Here is a 19,236-nt window from a genome sequence, read left to right as displayed (position 1 = left end):
GATAGTTATTCACAGGTAATACAGACACATCTCTGTACACTTTCAACATTTCCAAAGGCTTAAAGTAACATGATGATATAGGGGTGAATTTAGGCAGTCATTATCATAAATTGATGCCTGAACGGATGCAATTTCATCAGTGTGGCATATGAATCGCAGCAACCACTATACTCACTGTATAATATTAATATTTTACAGATTTATAACAAAAATAGTGTTTTTTTTTGCGTTTTCTTCTCATTGCTCAGTCATTCTACTACCAGCAGGAAGTAGACGGCATGCAAATATTCTCCTGAGAAAGAGGAAGGTTCAGTTTTAGCATCAACCACAAGACTTCTACAAGTAATCCGCACTTTTTCCCTTATTTACCACACTAACCATTGCACACACGCCATGATGACATTATAATAATAATAACATTTTTTTTTTTATTTAGAAAACAACATTAAAATCTTTATAAAATATCAGTCAACTGTTTGTACAAGGCAAGCAGCAGCAGCAACCACCACAGGTAAATGAAGCCAGTGCAGGTCTGCTACATGCTGGCTCCAAAAAAAAACATACACTCCAAATGCATTGAAGTCAATGGAAAAAAAAACTTCAAATTTCCTGAAGAAATACAAACTACTTTTTTTTCACAAGACGTTAGTGTCTCAGTTGCACTAATAAAACAGACTAAGCTTTCAGAAAAGTATACCTTCATTTACAGATGCCTCGTATCTTCTTGCCAGTCCAAACACAGCTACACTCAGGTTTCACCACATTACCCTAAATTGGATTTTCTGGCAGGATTGTTACACGCATTATACCCAAACTTAGGCTTCAAAAAGTCCTTTCAGAAACCTGTTACATTAGAAACCTAGCGGGGATACACAGATGCTGCATCTGTGGTATAAAATTATGTTGTCAGATTAGCAGCCAGTGAAGCCTGGATCAAACATCGTCTTGTCTGCTCTATCTTGTTATCAATTTTCACGTTGGAACACGTGTTAACCATTAAACATAATTTTGTACTACAATACCAGCCCTGGAGCTGACAGTTCAGCAGCTAAGCAACTGTAATTTAAGTACATGTATACTATTTTTTCCCTTTTAAAAAACTAGCAAACTCATAAAAACACCACCCTTCCACATTCATCTCCACTCTATACACAGAAACCACATTAACCAACAGAAACATCACAGCCTGATGAATAAATAAGGGGAAAATGCATTAAGACCATCAAGTTCAATGTCAGTGACCGGAGACAAACAGCAAAATTAGACAGAAATGCCCGTACAGCGTAGTAAAAATAAACAACATTTGGGTCAAAAGACTATAAATTGTCTTCAGAGGAAAAAAGGAGACGGATTCGGCTCAGCGTTTAAGATTGTTCTAAAAGTCCAACAGTCACAACTTTCTGTTACAGACTGCAGTGATGTGAAGACTTAAAAGGCTGTCTTCTATAGAGTTTGTTGCTACTCCAGTGTTAGAAGTAGAAGTACTTTTAAACAAAAAACTACATACTACATATTACTACAAAGGTAATATGGTTTAGGATGGCTATGTGCAGGATACGTGTGTGTTAGTGTGTGTGTGTCTAGCATCCCACAGCATTGCCGTTGACCTCCGTGTTCCTGACAGGGAGCGGGCTCTGAGGGGCCGTGGCTGTCAGAGAGGGAAGACGGACGCGGGGCTGCTCCATGGAGTTCCCTCTCACTGTGATGTGGTCCCATCCACCCTAAAATAAAAGGAAATCAACTCCAGACACTTGTGTTTGTTGCAAGGAAACTTATTTACTGTCTGACTTTAAGCACAACTAGAATTTCCTGCCTCTTGGTCTAGTTGCAGTTTACATCCACGTCTGTCCAAAATGTCATCACTACATCATTTTACACTATTAGACATTTGTGGAGAATTGTCATAATTAGTTAATTATGAATTCTTGAGTCATGGCCAAAAACATGTTTAGTGAGGTCACAGTGACCTTGACCTTTGACCACCAAAATCTAATCAGTTCACCCTTGAGTCCAAGTGGACGTTTGTGCCAAATTTGAAGAAATTCGCTCAGAGGTTCCTGAGATATCACGTTCACGAGAATGGGACGGATGTGAGGTCACAGTGACCTTTGACCACCAAAATCTAATCAGTTCATGCTTGAGTCCAGGTGGACGTTTGTACCAAATTGTGTTCCTGACATATTGCATACAGATGAACGCACTTTCCTCATACCGGCTGTGCTGCAGCACCTCTTTTCACCCTCTGTCTGAAACGCTCTGTTTGAGCTCCCCCCCCACCCGAAAAGCCCAGTCTGCTCTGATTGGTCAGGTGGCCCAAGTCTTCGGCCTCCGCTCCAGTTCTGCTCTAACTAGCTTTGTGTGAGGGTCTGCCAAACCAGCCGCTAGGCAGGTATTATGCAAATGTGTTACTTGGTGACATCACCACGTTACGAAAGAAAAGGCGGGACTTCAAGCAAGGCGTTTCAGGCAGTTCAGGAGCAGTGTTTCTCCCTTTGGCATGGACTGTGAACTTTGTAACTTTGCCGAACTTTTACATGCACAAAGCTATCACACACTAAAGGAAGGGGAAAAGGCACAAAAACATAATACTGTAAGTCCTCTTTAAGACTTTTTGCCAATTATATTTAAGACTTTTTAATACCCTGACAACACGGTCATACAGTTTAGTTTCTTTGGTGCCTTACCCCGATGCCGTAGTCCCACGACTGTCCTTTAGGCTCCACAGGTTGGACTCCGAGCCGATGGCACACCGTCCCGCAGCTCAGACTCTGGCTGCCCTGCACCTTGTCCGCTATGATCCACACCTACCCCACAACAACAAAACACCAAACATTACCCGTCAAACAAACAACATGCACGGATTGTTTATGGCCTCAAAGTTGCATTTCTTATGATGGATTCATTGTGTTAACACATACATTTTGAAATATATTAATTTTGAGATATATATTCTGAATCATTCATCAAAGCTGCATACTTTCATGTTAGCAGTTCTAAATAATAAAAAGACAACTCATTGTCAAGTCGGAACTTAAATGCCCCAAAAATTGCAGGAGGTAAAATCTATAAACCGCCCACAGCATGCTCATGTTCACCAACTCAGTCTTTCTGTGGTGCTTATTACAACAAAGAATATTAAATTGATAGTTATAGCATCAGAAAAAAAAGGCTCACAACTGCTGATGTATCAAATATAATAGCTATCACATCCACATCTATCATTTACTTTAGTATAGACAGTAACAACAGTGAGAGAAGTCCTGGTACTGACCTGGTCCAGAGGCCCTGCAGAGACCTTGCGTACATTATTAGAGAGGTGTTCCCAGGACGAGCCCTGAGGGTAGCTGGGGGTCACACCCTGCCGGTACCACAGGTTACCTGGACAGAACATCCAAGAAAGATAAATATCAGATATCTATTTATTTAAAATCAATGTTTGCCTAAAAGGTGAGCTCTAAACACAAATGCAATCGCTTTACCATTTTCATCTACAGTGTAGACTGACGTCCTCCCGACAGACACCTGCTTCAACTTCTGTTTGGCCGGGGAGGGGATGTGGTACCAAGAGTCTCCTGCAGAGGGAGACATAACACATAAATCCTCTTTTTGTTTTCAGCATTAGAAGTTTTTGTTTCCTTACCTCTGCTCGTTTTTAAATAAAAGTTTTAGATTTAAATCTGACAGTGGCAGAATATCACAGTTTTTTTTTCCCACTGACCTGCTGGACTCTGTGCAGACACAGATCCCCTGTAAAAGGCCGAACCGTCCTTGGCGATGGCCCAAACCTGGCTGGCAGCTCCGATAGAGATGGACTTGAAAGGCTGGTCAGTTCCCACGTGGAGCCACGAGGATCCCTGAGAGACCAACAAAGAGTTTGTTAAAAACAGCTACCTCCAGAGTAATGTTAAGATAGTTTTGTTGCAGCTACACTGGAGGTCTCTTTGCATTGTCCATGTTTAGCTACTTATCAACAGGAATAGATATAAAAGATGTCCTGCTGCACTCTTGTATCAAACTCATGAATGATAAATGAGTCTCTATTAGGGATAAAAGGAAATGATAAAGAAAGGATTCCACACCGCAGGGAAGGACAACGTACAAGGTACAAAATGTGGTTCTGCGCAGTTGCAATGAGACCAGGAACATGGCCGTGAGTGTTTACGGGTGACTCACCCAATTGGTGTTAAACATGTTCATGGGGTGTCGTCTGTATTCATACAGTACATGTGACTCACGGCAGGCGTCAGTGTGGTGACTCCCAGTCGGCAGAGAACGTCTCCCTTGTTGCTGATCGCCCACAGGGGAACCACGTCCACACTGCTCTGAGCTGCACACGGCAGGATGGTCACATCGCTCAGTGATATGGGCGGGACTTCCTGCCAGGGTCCTGTGGTGACCAATTTACACTTCCTGTGAAGGAGGAAAAAAACACAATGCTCACAGGTGCTAAAGATGCTGCTGGAGTATGAGATGTGGCAAAAAGAACCTGGGCCATGTTGTCAAATGTGGATGACCCATTCAGGTTTGTAATCGGGGCAATCCTGTTTATTCTCATCCAGCTAATTTGGATAAATTTAAAAGCAATTTGAGGATTGATTTGTTAATCCTGGATGAAGTTACTTTGAAAACCAGTATGCTCTTAATTTGAAAGTTGAAACAGTGATCAGTGTTAATGATTGGATGAGTGCTGATCATGTGACATGATCGAAATCAATCCTCCCAGCATGCACTGTGGCATTAGATTTCTCATTTGATGTGTTCTTGCATTGTTACTGGTGTTATTGTTGTTCTACATTGTGCTGCACAATGTTTCCACACGTGTATCACTGTTAACCAGTTAGATGTTACCTGTGAATATAATAGGCCATTTTCACAGCAGACGTTTTGACATGTAAATTGCAGGGTAAACACACGTGTCACTGATCAAATTAATTATGGTCCTGTTTCTATTTAGTGTGTCACAACCATTTCAGTGAGTCAACATGCACAACACCAGGGCCCTGGCACACCTCAATGGATCAGGGCCATAATTAATGTTATTTACTACACCTGAGTTTACCCTGCATTGACTAAATGGCTGCTGTGAAAAGGACCTATTGGACTAAAAGTGATGTTGGTGCATGATTGGCGGAGGTTCCCATTGGACGGGCTGGAGTCTTTTCAGTGATAACTAGATGCCTGCTATGAAAATGAAACCATGCAGCTTTAATTAAGAAAACAATTTTCAGCTAAGTGAGTTCTGTAGTAAAACATTTAAGTCTTCATTTTAATGTTTAATTAAATACCATATGTTCTGGCTCCATTAGTCTATTAACAGTCCGAATCTTTGAGTTGAGTTTATGTTCTTTTTTTCTCACAGTATCTCATTTGTAAGGCTTAAAAAAGATGAATGATTGTAAAGATGCTCCTTTCATTGTGTCCTACACTTCTATATATATATATATATATATATATATATATATATATATATATATATTTCACATCAGTCATGCATTCAATACTATTTAAAGATCTCTGTCTCCTCTGCTGAATCTATGTTGACTTTTATAAAAAATCCTATACACACACACACAAACAAAAGCCGCAGATGTCAAGTGCGCTGGCCGCTCTCAGACCACTGAGTTCCTGCTGAGCAAATACATTGGAGAGATTATTACAGCAGCGTTGCTTTTTATAGTACCTGGCCCACCGCCTGCGACGCACAAAGTCCGTCGTTTTTTTATAGCCATGATATGACCTGCATGGAGAGATGAGGAAGAGGAAGGAAGGAATAAATAAATAAATAAATAAATAAATAAAAGTAATAACTATGTGGGCAGCATAGTTTGAAAATACTGACACAGCAGGTGAACAAATGAAACCTACGCTGGAAAATCAGCTGCGAATTGCCAGCCATCTCTGTCTGTCGACCCCGACACACTGTAGTCGATCACCCAGTCAGACACCTGGAAACAGCAAATTTGGGAGGTGAAACACTGAACACATCTGTATTTCTGGCTACACGCCTCGTCCGTGATAATTCAAGTCCAAATATTTATAGTTTGGTCAGAATGGTAGGATGAAGGACTGGTTTCAGATCACTACAGCGTATTTCCTAGCCGCTAGCGTATTGTAGCTGTACTTACCCATGTCCACTGAGGGGATGGTGCTTTCATATTTGTTTTTGTGCACTCATGTAGTCCTGATGCATCGCTCCACATGTAGCGGTCTGTAGGGAGCCCTCTAAAATAAACCAAACACACCTTAAATGAGTGACTTTAAATTTCAAATCAAACTGTCAAAAACAACATTTGCTTCAGCTGTAGTAGTAATGTTTGTATTTGTTTGTCACATCATAGTGTTATGGTAAAGGTTTAGACGTTTAGGGAAAGAAAATCTCATCAAATTGCAGAGACAGGTCGTCTTAGAGAGTGACGGTATGTATTACAATACTTGTCACATTTTATTTTCATGACATGTTAAGTGTAAACAGTAAAAACAGAAATGTTGCAATTTCATCACAGTTGTTGACATTTTTTTCAGACTCCCTGGTGTCTATGTAGACACAGTCAGCCATATTAGTCTGGGAATTTCCGTGTTGGAAACTGAATTTATGCAATTAAAGAAATAATTGCAAATATTTCAGTTTCTACTGACAAAAAACTAGGTGCATGTATTTCATAGATGCCAGCTGTGAAAATACAAACTTCCCCTCTTTAACTTGAATCTCAGTGTTGCCCAGAGCGAGCCCTCTACTGTACCTGTTGGTGTAGCCGGTGACAGGGTTCCACCTCTGGTTCTCATAGATGTAGACGCTCTTGACATCCGACTGTGTGTAAATGTTATCTGTGCTGCTGGCCAGTCCCTGGGAGAAGCCTCCTCCGTAGCCCCCGCTGTGGACCCAGGCGGTGTGGTCGTAGCCGATCCCCCACACTATGCCAACGCTGTTACACTCCACCACACGTAGGTGACCTCCGACCTGCCGCCAGAACCTGCACGAAGAAAAGAAATGCTTCATAAAGGCTGAGTGATTAAGATAAAAATGTGGAAAATATCAGAAATGAAAAATTTTAGCATGATATTCTTTCCCCTGCACATGAGTTATGTGTATGGAGGACTAAAGCTGCAATTTTAAGAAGTAAATCAAATGACTCAATAATAAATACATTAAATAATAATAAAATAAATGTACAAATAAAAGCGTCAACTATCAAATAAATGTGCAGGTTCATTTGAAAATAAATAAATATGCACCGAAATAGAAAAATAAATAATTAAAATATATTTATTTATTTGACCAATTACTTATTTATTTGCATATTTAATTATTTCCCAATTTATTCTTTTCTATTTACATTTCAATTAAAATTATTATTATTATTATTATTTTTATTTATTATTAGCCTGCACATTTATTTGATACATTTATTTATTATTTCAATTATTTATTTATTGAGTCAGTAATTATTTATTATTATGGCAGCTTTAGTCCTCCACAGCTGTGGGGGTTATTCTTACATCTGGTCGCAGGGTGTGGGGTAAGGCATGGCCTCCAGACTAGGAGAGGGCTCACTGACAAAGATGTCTCCCTTACAGGTGATGGACCACATGGCCTGTTTAGAGGGAGGACCCTGGATCCCCCTGGAGTCGCAGCATGACACACTCAACAATGCCAACTTGAGACCGGGAGGGATGGAAAAGGGAGGGAGAGAAAAATGAGAAGTGATTAGAAGAGAAAGAAAGAACGCAATAACAAAGAAAAGGTAGGGATACAGTATCCATACATACCCAATCGTGCATCTCTAGCTCTGTGGCTGCTGCCAATCTCATCGGCCACCTCTGTTTGGTCCGCTCAGGAGTGTAGATGGCAAAAGAGTGTTTGGAGTCATTTAGCACGGGTACCAGGACGGTGACCTCGTTGACAAAGGCATGCATGTACTGGACAGAGTGGCAGTAGAGATGGAAGAAGAGAAAAGAAAGTAGATATAAAGTTTTAAAAAGTACACAGAGGAAGAAAAAAGAAGAGAAAAGCAGTAGTGAGTGCAAGAGAGAAACTGCAGTTCTGATTCATTTGAATGACTCATTCCATTGCCATGAGTCTCCACTGTGTTAACCTGACCGTGACACTATAAATCAACTATCTCCCTCCAGAAGGCTTATGAAACTGGCACATATTGTATTGACACAAGTCTAATTCGCTCAGCATCACCCTGAAAACACACACACACACACACACACACGTCTTCCTCACCTTCTTCTCCTCATAAAAGTTGTAATAGATGAAAAGGATGCCGTCCTTGTTGCCCTCTGGTCCTGAGAACTGCTCCAGGGCAAAATCAACATCGACCCACTTGTGCGGCTTCCAGTCTCTCCACCACTGCAAGGTTCCCTTCTTCACCCACACAGACTGCAGTGGGTCGGGAAGAGGAGTGAATTCATTAGTGATAAATTAAAAAAAGAGGGAGGTAAGATGGAAAAAATACCAGACAAGAGACAGAAATAAAGTAGAAAAAGAACAAATATCCTGAAGCTACCTGTTCTATGGCTTGGTCATAATGTCTGAAATTATCCATCTCTCTTTTGGTCCTCTCACTGAGTTGCTCAAAGATTTGTCTCCGCCAAGCTGCCGTCTGGGCCGGGGAGATGGACAGACTCACGGACTGGACTGACTGGACCAAAGCTGGGAGGGAGAGAAAGGCAGAATCAATAACTGAAAAAAAGAAAAGGAAACTAAATGGACTCAGGTTTCCTGCAGACATGGGATTACAATGCAATCATGCTAGCCTTGACTTCGGAGCTGAGATGTTAAATGAATACTCACTCTAATGGTGTGTTCTGGGACTCAGATGTTATTGAATAATTATGTTACACCACTTCATACTGTACAGGGGTTGTAGTTCGAGTGTAGTTAGAGCTCTCTTGCTCTCTAGCACTGATTCTATGTATCTCATGTAACTCACATGAAGCGTTCATAGAACAGTTGAACCAGCTGAGTTGGGAGTGACTGTCCACAGAGCAGCCGCCTCCGCTGACCCACGCCCACAGAGGGTGCTCATCGGCCCCATACGGGTCCTCCATGGCCAGAGTGTATGTGGCCACCGATGACAAGCTGCAGGTGTCGGCTGAGTCCACCACCGCCGCTCCAGTCTGGGCCTGCAGGCCCTGAGCCTCCTCCAGATCCACGTTACTCCACTGGGGGTCAGGAGGACCTCCAGACTGGCTGGGGGAAATAGCTACACTAGCACAGAGGGGTTTGACCTCTTCTTCTCCGGGGATGGGCGGCTCCTCCTCCATGACGGCTGGACCTGCAGGACCGCCGCCCTGTCTCGAGGTTTTTCCCGGTTCTCGGTCAGAGACGAGTTCAGAGATGAAGCTGTCACTGGTGACTTTGGGGATGCGGGGTTTGGGGGTCTCGATAGGTTGGTCAGAGAGGTCTGTTGGAGCGTCGACGAGGGACTCAGGTGAGGTGGAGGCGACGAGGCGGCTGGCTCCATCTGTAGATGCTTTCTCTGTGTCTGATTCCGCGTCGCTCACTGCTGACTGAGCACGCACCTCGCCGCAGAAGTAACATCCAGCACTGAGACATGGAGGGACAGAAAGAGGAACTGAATTTAGTTTTGTTTTCTATATTATTAAACCGTGACTGTTGTATGTTGACTGAAATCTGTTAATGTCTGTGTGTGTGTCTACTGAGGCCTCTCTAACCTCTGAAGGCTGCTCGCGCTGGCGCTGGAGTGGGATCGGTCTCCGTCTCGTGGGACGCTGATGATCTTCCAGGTTTTCCCGCTCAGTTCACTAGAGGTCACACCTTGTCGGAAGTACACCGCCCGTTCCTCGTAGCTGATGGCCAACACCTACACACAACAACAATAACAATAGGTTGACTTAATTATGTCCACATCCCAAAACGTGACACTAAAAGCAGTGTGGCAATGCTAAAGTAACCAGCAGAGAGGAAGGTACTTGATATGTTGCTTCCTAGGGTGTGATGTCATGCGGCTGGAATTCACCTGGTCGTTGAGTCCTACGTTGATCATGATCATTTCCCCCACCATGTTGATCCAGCCGGAGCCGCAGGGGTTGTGGGAGTTCACGCCGCGTCTGAACCACACCTGGCGACGCAGGAGAGCGGAGAGAAAAGTGTCTGTTTAAACACGACGGTTAATACCAAATATTGGAAAAGTACATAGAGAAGTATTGGGAATAACTGCAGAGTGAATTTATATATACACACAGATATGTAAAGGTATGTAAAATGTAGAAATAAATACAAATATGTAATAAACAATTAAGTGAGAAATTGGTTAATGGTAATAAAGATAAACTAACAAAAAAACACTTTCTTAGGATAACCATTTTATTAAAAGGTAGCTGGTATTTGTTTGCAGCAGTCATCCAATCATGTAGTGCGTCTTTTATACTGTTCATTACAGAATTTTCTTACTTTGTTGTCCTTGGTCAAAGCCCAAACGACGTTGATTCCCACGGCTACATATGTGGCTCCCACATCAGGACTGGGAGAGTCCACCTCCGTCCAGGAGGTACCTGACATTAAAAAAAAACATTATTCTCAATACAGACAATAAACACAAACCACATCCTCTTCCCACCCGTGTACCTTTGGGGCAGTCTCTGCTGATGCCCTCCCTGACAATGAACTGCCCCTCCCACAGCACCGCCCAGATCAGATCCCCCGGGCCGCAACTGATCTGGACCACCTCCCCGGGGAGAGGCACGTCTTCCCACAGAGAGCCCTCAGGATTATGGTGATAGATTCCCTCTCTGAACCACACCTGGATAAAAAAACAGAGGGGTTAGATCATCTGGAGTGATAACAGGACAGGAAGTGAGGAAAGAAATCTCTCTGCATCAAGTATTTGCAAATGCAGTTATTTATATTACATGACAAGACTGTGTGATCTTGCTATGGGCATTAACAAGGTCAAAAAAATAATAACAGACACACAAACACATCCTTAGTGTGTGTGTGTATAAGTGTGTATACAACACAAAATCTTAAAACCAATTACATTAGACAATTACATTAGATACAGTTAATAAAAATGATATCTTAAAAGACATTATGAGCCGCATGACAGCAAAGGTTCAGTAGTACAAACTGCAAGATATGCTTACATAGTTAATTTGCTATTCTATCAGCAATGCTTTAATACTGTAATACATAAATGGTTGATTGTTATTGCTCTGTTACAGCGGCAAACACCAGAAAATGTGTCGAATTATGCATGAGAGGACAGTAAAAATACTGTTTTTCCACACTGTCACTGAAATAATTTGTGCAAATTACAAACTAATCAAGACTTGAAGCACATTGCCATGGATACCTAAGGCTAATGTGGGTGCTGCATGTGTGTGTGTGTGTGTGCTGTACCTTTCCCTGCAGGGACACAGCCCACAGTGACAGCCGGCCTCTGGGCTCCTCGTTGATCTCCCAGCCTCCACAGCTGATGTCGCTGAAAGGATCTGGTAGAGTCGTCTGCTGTGCGGGGATCTGTCAGCACACACAGGGAGAGAGAGACGCAGGTGAGCAAACAGAAAGCTTTACACACACTCAAATACACGCGCACACAGTATAACCCACCTTAGCCCAGGTGTCCATGGCTTTGTATCTCCTGTAGCGGAGCCACCGCCTGCGACGGACGCAGGAGTTCCACTTCTTGTCTTTGGTGTAGGTGGCGGGGAAGTCGATGGAGTAGGTCCATCCCTGCGGATAGAAACGTCTCAATTATTAAAACAAGGCAGGAATTTAAAAAGACAGAAACTGATGCTGAAGTGCGGGAGATGGAAGAAAAAATAATAATTCACCCCTTTCTCGGTGGGCTCTCCCTCCAAGTTTTCATCGGCGTACCAGTCGCCCTCCCACTCCCAGCTGTCGGAGGGAAGCCGGAAGCCGTCCAGAGGTTGGTGTTGCAGACCTGTGACATCGCTCCACTGCCAGCGGTCGCTTGGCAACAAACGCTCTGAGAAACCATCAACAGGATTCCATCGCTGGCAGACAGATAGACAGAGATGGCATGTTAGAGCACAAGGTCAAAACAAGCAAAGTAAAAGCAGCAGTTTCCCTTTGTTTCCCCCGATAATCCAATCCGAACACCTTCTCTCCCAATTTAACTGTGTTTGAAAAATGTACTAACAAAGAGCGCCCTGTACTCTGTAAGAACAGCCACTGTACAGTATTGACCTACTGTGCATAACCGGACAGCTGTGTGACAACAACCTGATGGTCCAAAACGTTTGCAATCATTCACAGGAAGCATGAATCTGAAGTTCCACATACAGTTTACTTTCAATGTGTGTGTTATTTTGCTTAAAATCTTGTTCAACGTACTTCTAATGTGCTTGTGAAGGCGCACAGTTGACAGTTGTGTGCTGGAGTTAGCAACAGAGGAAGTATGACACTGCTGTATGAGGATGTTACGCTTTCATTTTCAGTCACTCAATCCCACATTATCACAAGTCCAAGCGGAACTCCACATTTTCGATTTGACTTAGGATACTTTGTTGAGGAAATAAGGGATAGCCACATAAAAGAAATAGTTTTCTTTCCAGATGTAAACTCTGTGTAAACTATGACCCACTTGGTTCTCGTAGGTCTCCTCCTGGAAGCGAACCGGCAGGTCAGAAGCGTGGAGGTTCAGGTAGACGTTGTTGTCACAGGCGATGCCCCAGCAGCATTGCCGAGCCGCCGTCACCCGTTTGAACTCCATCTGGGCATCGCGGCACTGCTCCCACAGCTGGCCCGCCGTCGACAGGCTGTAGACCCGCCCGAACACATCCACCGCCCACAGCAGGGAGACGGGCATGTTTGCACCGGGGAACCTCCTGGAGAACAGGAAGAAGAGGGTGTAGATGATGTAGCTTTAAATTTACAAATATCACGTATCTGTTAGTCCCAGTGTGTCAATGGAGAGATAATATTCATACCAAATACACCATTATTTACAGCTGCATCCTTACAGTATGTCTAATTAATTAGTACATCCCTATTTCTCTCCTTAAATGTTTTCAGAAACATCTTGTGGTGTACTGTTTAGCTGTAAAATGAGAACGTTTGCTCTGGCTGGTGGGCGGTGCTTGGTATTTCCTCAACTGATCTCAACATGGCTGCTGGGTCACAACCGTTCTCATTTTGCGGCGACACAGTACACTACAAGATGTTACTGAAAACCTTTGAGGAGAGAAATAGGCATTACAGTAACAGAATATTGATTCATATTTGATCAGTGCTGCCGAGTTCGCGAGTGATTGACAGCTGCTCAGAGACGGCAGGCTTCAGCTCGGCTCTGATTGGTTGTTTTCCTCCGGTCTGTGAAATCTTGCAGATGCCATTAGGAGCACCGGAGGACACATGTTTTTTTCACATTACCTGTCTCATGCTACTACTGTCAGGACATAGCGACCGTTCTACAAAAATACATTTTTTAATCATATTTGTTTCAACTTGCCTACTTCAGCTCTAAGTGGAAGGATTAGATTTGATTCTGTTGATAAAGACAAGCTGTTGTTAGAATAGGCCTTTTTCACAGTAGACACTTGACTAGACTTCTCATAGCAGCCCAGGTGTTACTAATAACACTGCTAATGATGTCTGTGTTATATTCAAGTGTCCCACTAATAAATATAATATAGAGCACAATGAGCAAAAAAAGCATGACCTCTAAGTCAATGCTAAAAACTCCCACTTGGGAGCAAAGCTGTGCACATTAATCAAGGTGATGTGTTGGTGTTGAGGTGGCACTGATCCATAGCTTTTTTGTTTGTTTACACCACTTCCCAAAGCCTGTTACTGACCCATATTCTACATCCTGGACTGTAAATGTCATCACAACATCTAAGCCTGCATGGCAAAATGTGAAGTGACGCTTTAATACAGTAAACAATGCAAAGGGCTGCTAAAAGCTTTGCTGTTAAGTGGTCTCCATTTCACAACATTGCGTAACGAGCATCAGCGGGGAGGATGCTGCTGAAAGGCGTCTCCTCTGTCACATACACTCAATGAGCTATTCAGCTCATAATGATCAGAATAATTAAGAAACAGATACATTAACATTGAAAGTAAGGACGCTACAGTCAGATAAATGTGTTTATTGATGCGTTACAATGTATCATATTAGCACTACGACACAAAGGCTACAAAGTAGCCTCACCACACTGCAGGTGTGACTGACATGTAGCTAACCTGTCATGATCAAACAGACTGTACTAATTGTACAGTAAAACCAGCTTTCGGCTTATAATAACGACACTCAGCTTGTTTTTGGTGCAGGCTTATACAGGCTTATCTCTCTACAAATAGCAAATTAACAAGAGTTCAAACACACACCAACCTTCAGCTTCCTCTCATGAACAGTCAAACGACGCCGGTGTCACCGCTGTACGGTGTAAATGAATGAACAGCTGTTTAAATCATGATGTGTCTCCTCTGATATTCACACATTAGTCACATCAAATAGCTCTCCGACGTGAAACAGGAAGTGTTGCTGTGTCTTTGTTCCTATTGGCTGTTTCCAAGGCAGCAGCAGCAGGTGGGTGTTTGTGTCGTCATCACCCAGCAGGGGGCGCTGCTGCCTCATAAATAAGCTCACATAGTACTGGTGGATAGTAATACACTCAAGTGCTGTACTCGAGTACATGTTTTAGGTACTTGTACTTATTACTAATGAACTTGTATTTCAAATAACAGTAATATACTTTTTTTTTTTTTTACTTTATTGCCATTAATACAAACAGGCAATTAATTATCACAACACAAAACCGCCTTGAGACTGGGTCTCACCTGACATGCATGTACACAAAAACAAAGTAACATATGGATGGAGTGCACACACATCCATCCACATATATACCTACAAAGACTATACATCAAAGACAATTAAGTACAGGATTCCTGACTAATCTATAACTAATATCCATCTCCTTTTAAAAATAGGCAATTTCAGTTGTACCTGGGCAGTCATGTATTCCATCATGTACACCTGTTTGTCTTTTTGTAACTATTGAGCAATTGTGGGAGGGTTAGTCTTCATCTAGTTAATAGTGATTGTTTTTCTTGCAACCATCAATAAGATATGCAGTACATAGCACTGATCTGTGGTAAACACGGTGATACTTCCAGTAAGAACAGTAGCGAGTCCAGGGGGATGTCCATTTCCAGGATTTTCTCAATTTCTTCTTTGACATTTTTCCAAAATGTTTGTATTTTCGGGTATGGTCGCCGACCATGCCACAGCTTCTCCAGCATAAGTATTATACTTTTTAACTCCACTACATTTGTCTGACAACTATAGTTACTTTGATTTTAATATACAAAACACACAATCAGCTTATAAAATATGGTGCATTGATTAAAAGCCCTGGACACCCACACAGGTGTTTTCACTTATGTGGCTGATTAGGCTTGTTAAGGTTGGAGCTGTGCAAAGCTTTGTAATATGTTGTAATACTATGGTGATCATGCGATTACCTCCCATTGGTTGTTGATACCATATGCCTGTAAGTGAGACCACATCCGCTTTGTCTGTTTGATTTAAGACCTGACGAAGACTTACAGTGGTTGAAATATGTTGGCTTTTTAATGACTAAGCCACTACAACAAAGGCTTTTTAATATATTTCCTTCCTCATTGTCACTTATTTTAGTATTTTGAAGTGCCTGGATTGCCTTCCTATCTATCCATGTGCAAAGCTTTGCTTGGATTTATGTGACCTCACCAATAAGAATTATAAAGTTGTGAATTATCCAGATATTTTTGATAGATTAGATTGATAGATTGTTTTTGTTGGTAATAGTTAAAGCTGCAGTGGGTAGAAATGGAGCAAATATGATTAAAAAAAGTGGACACAGGTTACCTGTCTCATGCACTACTGTCAGGATATAGTGACCGTTTTATAAAAATTGCTTTGGTACGCCTATTCCCAAACACGTACTGAAGATATCAACCAAGATTTAATGGTCAATGAATTATGGCCAATTTCCTGATACGCGCCACCCTTTGCTAAGTTCATTGGTCAACATCTTCAAAACACAATGACATATCAACATCAAAGTTTTATGCAACTTTTGATGAGCTGGTCCAAGAGGCTTTTTTGTACACCACATGGAGCTGGACATGTGTATCAAATTTCAAGTCAATCAACTTATGGTGTGAGGGGCGTGGCCTTTCCAAAATCGCGTTTTTTGGCGTTAATTAAAGCGCCACTATGTGGCCGATTGGAGTCATATTTCTTGGGAAGTACTTGCACATAATTAACAGTTATTGTGCCACATTTCATGTTTCTAGCTCATTCCAACTTTATAAAATCATATCTGCTCCAGACACATGAAGGTCAAATAAATAACAATGACCGGGTTGTTCTCTCCTGGAGGAACGGGCTGCTTAAAAGTGTGTTAGTACAAAATAAATAAATAAACTGAACTGAATATCTGGTAGAGCAGTGGTTCTCAACCAGGAGTCCGGGGAACCCCAGGGGTCCTTGAAGGAGTTCCAGGGGATCCCCAGAAAAATGGAGAATAGTTTGTTTTCACTATTTAATTCAATATATAAGTGAGCCCAATGTGGTTAAGAGTTATAAGAGTGACTATTTCTAATAGTTTCACTTCCTCCACGGTTATCTCCTCAACTGTAGTTGACAACTTATCTAACAACCAAAATCTTTTCAGATGGAGGTCCCTGAAGTGAAATCTTAGTAAACGGGGGTCAGTGACCTAATGTGCATCAATTTAGGCGTCCTTGACACAAAAAAGGTTGAGAACCACTGTAGAGTAATACTGCTGAGGTTGTTTTCCTGGAGAACAACAGCTGATGAGTCAGGAGCAGTCTTATTAAACTCAATGCAAAAAAATAATCAGGTCAACCTTTGTTTTAGGTTTATAGAGAGACACATATTGGTGTCAAGTGTGCTGCCTGCGGTAAATTAGAGTGCTGTTAGTGCCATAAGTGCTCAGGTTGCACTGTAAGAGGCAGCTTGTTAAATGTGAAATAAAAACTCAGATTTTGCAGCCTTGCTAGAAAATGAAATGTTTACTGAAATTGTCTCGGGGGGTGCATCTAACCCTTGATGTATCCTTAATTTCTAACGCTTACACTATCACATATAGCTTATTTTTGAATCAGTTAGTCAATTTTTTCCCCCATTTTTATCATATGAGTGTGCAAGTTTCTCTTGTGTGATCTTACAGCCCACACGCCTAAAACAAACCTCTTCTTTCCTTAGTTTTAGATATCTCTTTAGAGAGTAAAATCCAGTGTCCTCCACAAAATATACACGTACGTGAGGGAGCAACATCTATAACAGAAAAGGCAATTGAACTTTTGCTTTACCTTGTTTTATTGAGAAAAAAAGACTACATCGATCAACACAGTGGCAAGGTACTCTGAAGAAAGCATGTGGCAATAACTATGATGGGTTCACTTACACACACGAGTGGGTCTATGAGGATCAACAAACCGTTTCATCAGTCAGTTCCTCATCATACGTTTACATTCTGTAAAGCAAATACATTGCAAAAAAAGTCCTCACAAAACACTTAATACTTAGATTTCAAACAATGACCCACTTTATTCATACAATGCAAATATCTACCAGTAAGGTACATTTTTATTTTGTATAAACTGTGCATTGTACACAGGATCTACATTAAACGACAGTGAAAACAATGAGGAGTGAAAAATATTCCCTTCATCAAAAGGTCATTTTGCCCATTTAAAATACATACCAGCAGTCAAATCAAAAATCAGCTTGGGATCATGAGCGCGGTGGCTATCGCATTCAAAGGGGCGCCTTCACAGAATGGACTTCTGCACACATGTTTTTTTATTTAAATATCTCATACAAACTCAGTGTGTATAAATAGCCTTCTCATTTTAAACAGTGACATACTGTTTTGCCTTCACTCAAACGACAAACCCCTTTTCCAAACACGTCACTTTCCCTTCATTCTCACAATCTTTGTATATCATAATGCCTCTTAAGAAAAGAAAGACAAAAATAATTGTAATAAAAACAAATAACAATGTATTTTTTTGGCAAGTCAGGTAGACAGCCTGGGTGCTGGTCTTCTTCGTCAGCATCTATCATTAACATCTGGATCTCTTCATTCTGTATTAAAACACTGCACTGACTGCAGCACAAACAACCTGGAAAAGACCTTATGACACTGTCTGAGCATCTGTTTTGCATCTTAAAGGGACAGTTCACCCCAAAATGAAGACTCAGGTTTTATCACCTCGTTACAATGCCAGTAGAAACTCCATTGGTATTTGTGGGACCACCAGACACACAATTAGCCCCAATAGCTCATTCCCACTCATTGTATTTACATTCAGTAATTGACCCTTCGCTAAGTCCCGCCCCTCTAACGCAGTCTGGCCAATCATAGCGTAGCATTTACCAGCTCTGACCAGGGTTTGACAACTACATGGGCCTTCTCCATAGACCCGGAGAGGTTGGAAGGAGGTGTTTGTTTCTAAACTAGCGTTAGCACTATGCAAACGATTGTAACAGTGAATAAAGACCTACCCCGCTTTGCAGGAACAGTGTTGTTCCTTAAAGGAATAACATGTTGCACTGACAGCTAGCGTTTAAAATGGGTAACAGCAGTCCACATTCCAAATATTGGAGCTGTGGCTCGTCCGCTCCTCCGGTGTGACTGTTAGCAGTTAATGCAAATTTTTCGCAATTTGAGGGTTACCTTCTAGACACGACCCGTTAGCCTCTGGCCAGTAGTAACGTTAGTTGGAATCCCTTCACCGGCTGTGTGTCTCAAATACTGGCTGCCTTGATAACCCAGCTGCACACAGAGAGATGTGCCGAGACTTTTTAGGTTGGGTAGAATCTAACGTTAACGTTATCTCTGTTGATTCAGTTTGTTAGCTCGCTTCCATGGCTGCAGAACGCTGTGCTTGCGTTCCAGTTTGTTTCATATGTGGTGACGGGGTTTTGAAATGGGCAGTGGACGGGATCACACCGACCAAAACAAAAACAGACGCTCCGGACCGGAGTAGAAATTTAAAAGGAGAACATAGTGGCTGTAGCATTGTTGTCAGAGAAGCCAGTATTTCAATTCAGCATGATTCCTTAATCTCTGATGACATGTAATGGTAATTTTATGATTTATTACAGTAAATATATCACATATTGGTCCTTTAATTTCATTGTCTTCTGTCTCGATCGCCAGGTGGTGGTTAAATTTTACGCTGGGATCTGGAGGCTTTAGCTTCTATCTTTCACTGCTGAA

At 41.9% G+C, this 19,236-nt stretch overlaps 2 protein-coding genes across 3 annotated transcripts in view; both read right to left on the bottom strand.

Annotated features, from left to right (window-relative positions):
- Positions 1 to 419: 419 nt before the first annotated feature.
- On the bottom strand, positions 420 to 14,467 carry tecpr1a (tectonin beta-propeller repeat containing 1a). Its single transcript, XM_074619243.1, has 24 exons — positions 14,328 to 14,467; positions 12,579 to 12,822; positions 11,806 to 11,988; positions 11,582 to 11,704; positions 11,372 to 11,491; positions 10,598 to 10,772; positions 10,424 to 10,524; positions 9,990 to 10,091; positions 9,685 to 9,833; positions 8,940 to 9,556; positions 8,514 to 8,659; positions 8,231 to 8,386; positions 7,768 to 7,917; positions 7,498 to 7,655; positions 6,741 to 6,971; positions 6,126 to 6,222; positions 5,866 to 5,945; positions 5,681 to 5,737; positions 4,236 to 4,410; positions 3,719 to 3,854; positions 3,480 to 3,572; positions 3,272 to 3,378; positions 2,685 to 2,804; positions 420 to 1,721 (listed from the first exon to the last, which is right to left on the bottom strand). Exons 2-24 carry the CDS (start codon positions 12,801 to 12,803, stop codon positions 1,581 to 1,583), a joined length of 3,642 nt encoding a protein of 1,213 aa, XP_074475344.1. The 5' UTR covers positions 12,804 to 12,822; positions 14,328 to 14,467; the 3' UTR covers positions 420 to 1,580.
- A 2,842-nt stretch (positions 14,468 to 17,309) lies between these two features.
- Positions 17,310 to 19,236, bottom strand: part of baiap2l1a (BAR/IMD domain containing adaptor protein 2 like 1a) — a 30,830-nt gene continuing 28,903 nt past the window's right edge. The window contains exon 15 of one of the 2 annotated variants that reach the window (XM_074619940.1): positions 17,310 to 18,712. The gene's annotated coding sequence lies outside the window, so the exon portion shown is untranslated. Of the gene's footprint in view, positions 18,715 to 19,236 lie in introns of both variants that reach the window. The other variant, XM_074619941.1, reaches the window with a different exon arrangement.

Source organism: Sebastes fasciatus, chromosome 20, assembly GCF_043250625.1.
Source record: "Sebastes fasciatus isolate fSebFas1 chromosome 20, fSebFas1.pri, whole genome shotgun sequence".
Lineage (NCBI taxonomy): Eukaryota > Metazoa > Chordata > Actinopteri > Perciformes > Sebastidae > Sebastes > Sebastes fasciatus.
Note: the sequence above shows the minus strand (reverse complement) of the source record. Positions and strands in the feature narration are given on the sequence as shown.

What these genes read in the sequence shown, in the direction of transcription:
- tecpr1a (XM_074619243.1), bottom strand. Translation starts at nt 12,803, where the DNA reads ATGCCCGTCTCCCTGCTGTGGGCGGTGGATGTGTTCGGGCGGGTCTAC. An exon ending in CAGCAGAGACTGCCCCAAAG is followed by an intron (nt 10,525 to 10,597) that starts GTACACGGGTGG and finishes TTTTAATGTCAG; the next exon opens with GTACCTCCTGGACGGAGGTG. An exon ending in ACGTAGGACTCAACGACCAG is followed by an intron (nt 9,834 to 9,989) that starts GTGAATTCCAGC and finishes TGTTGTGTGTAG; the next exon opens with GTGTTGGCCATCAGCTACGA.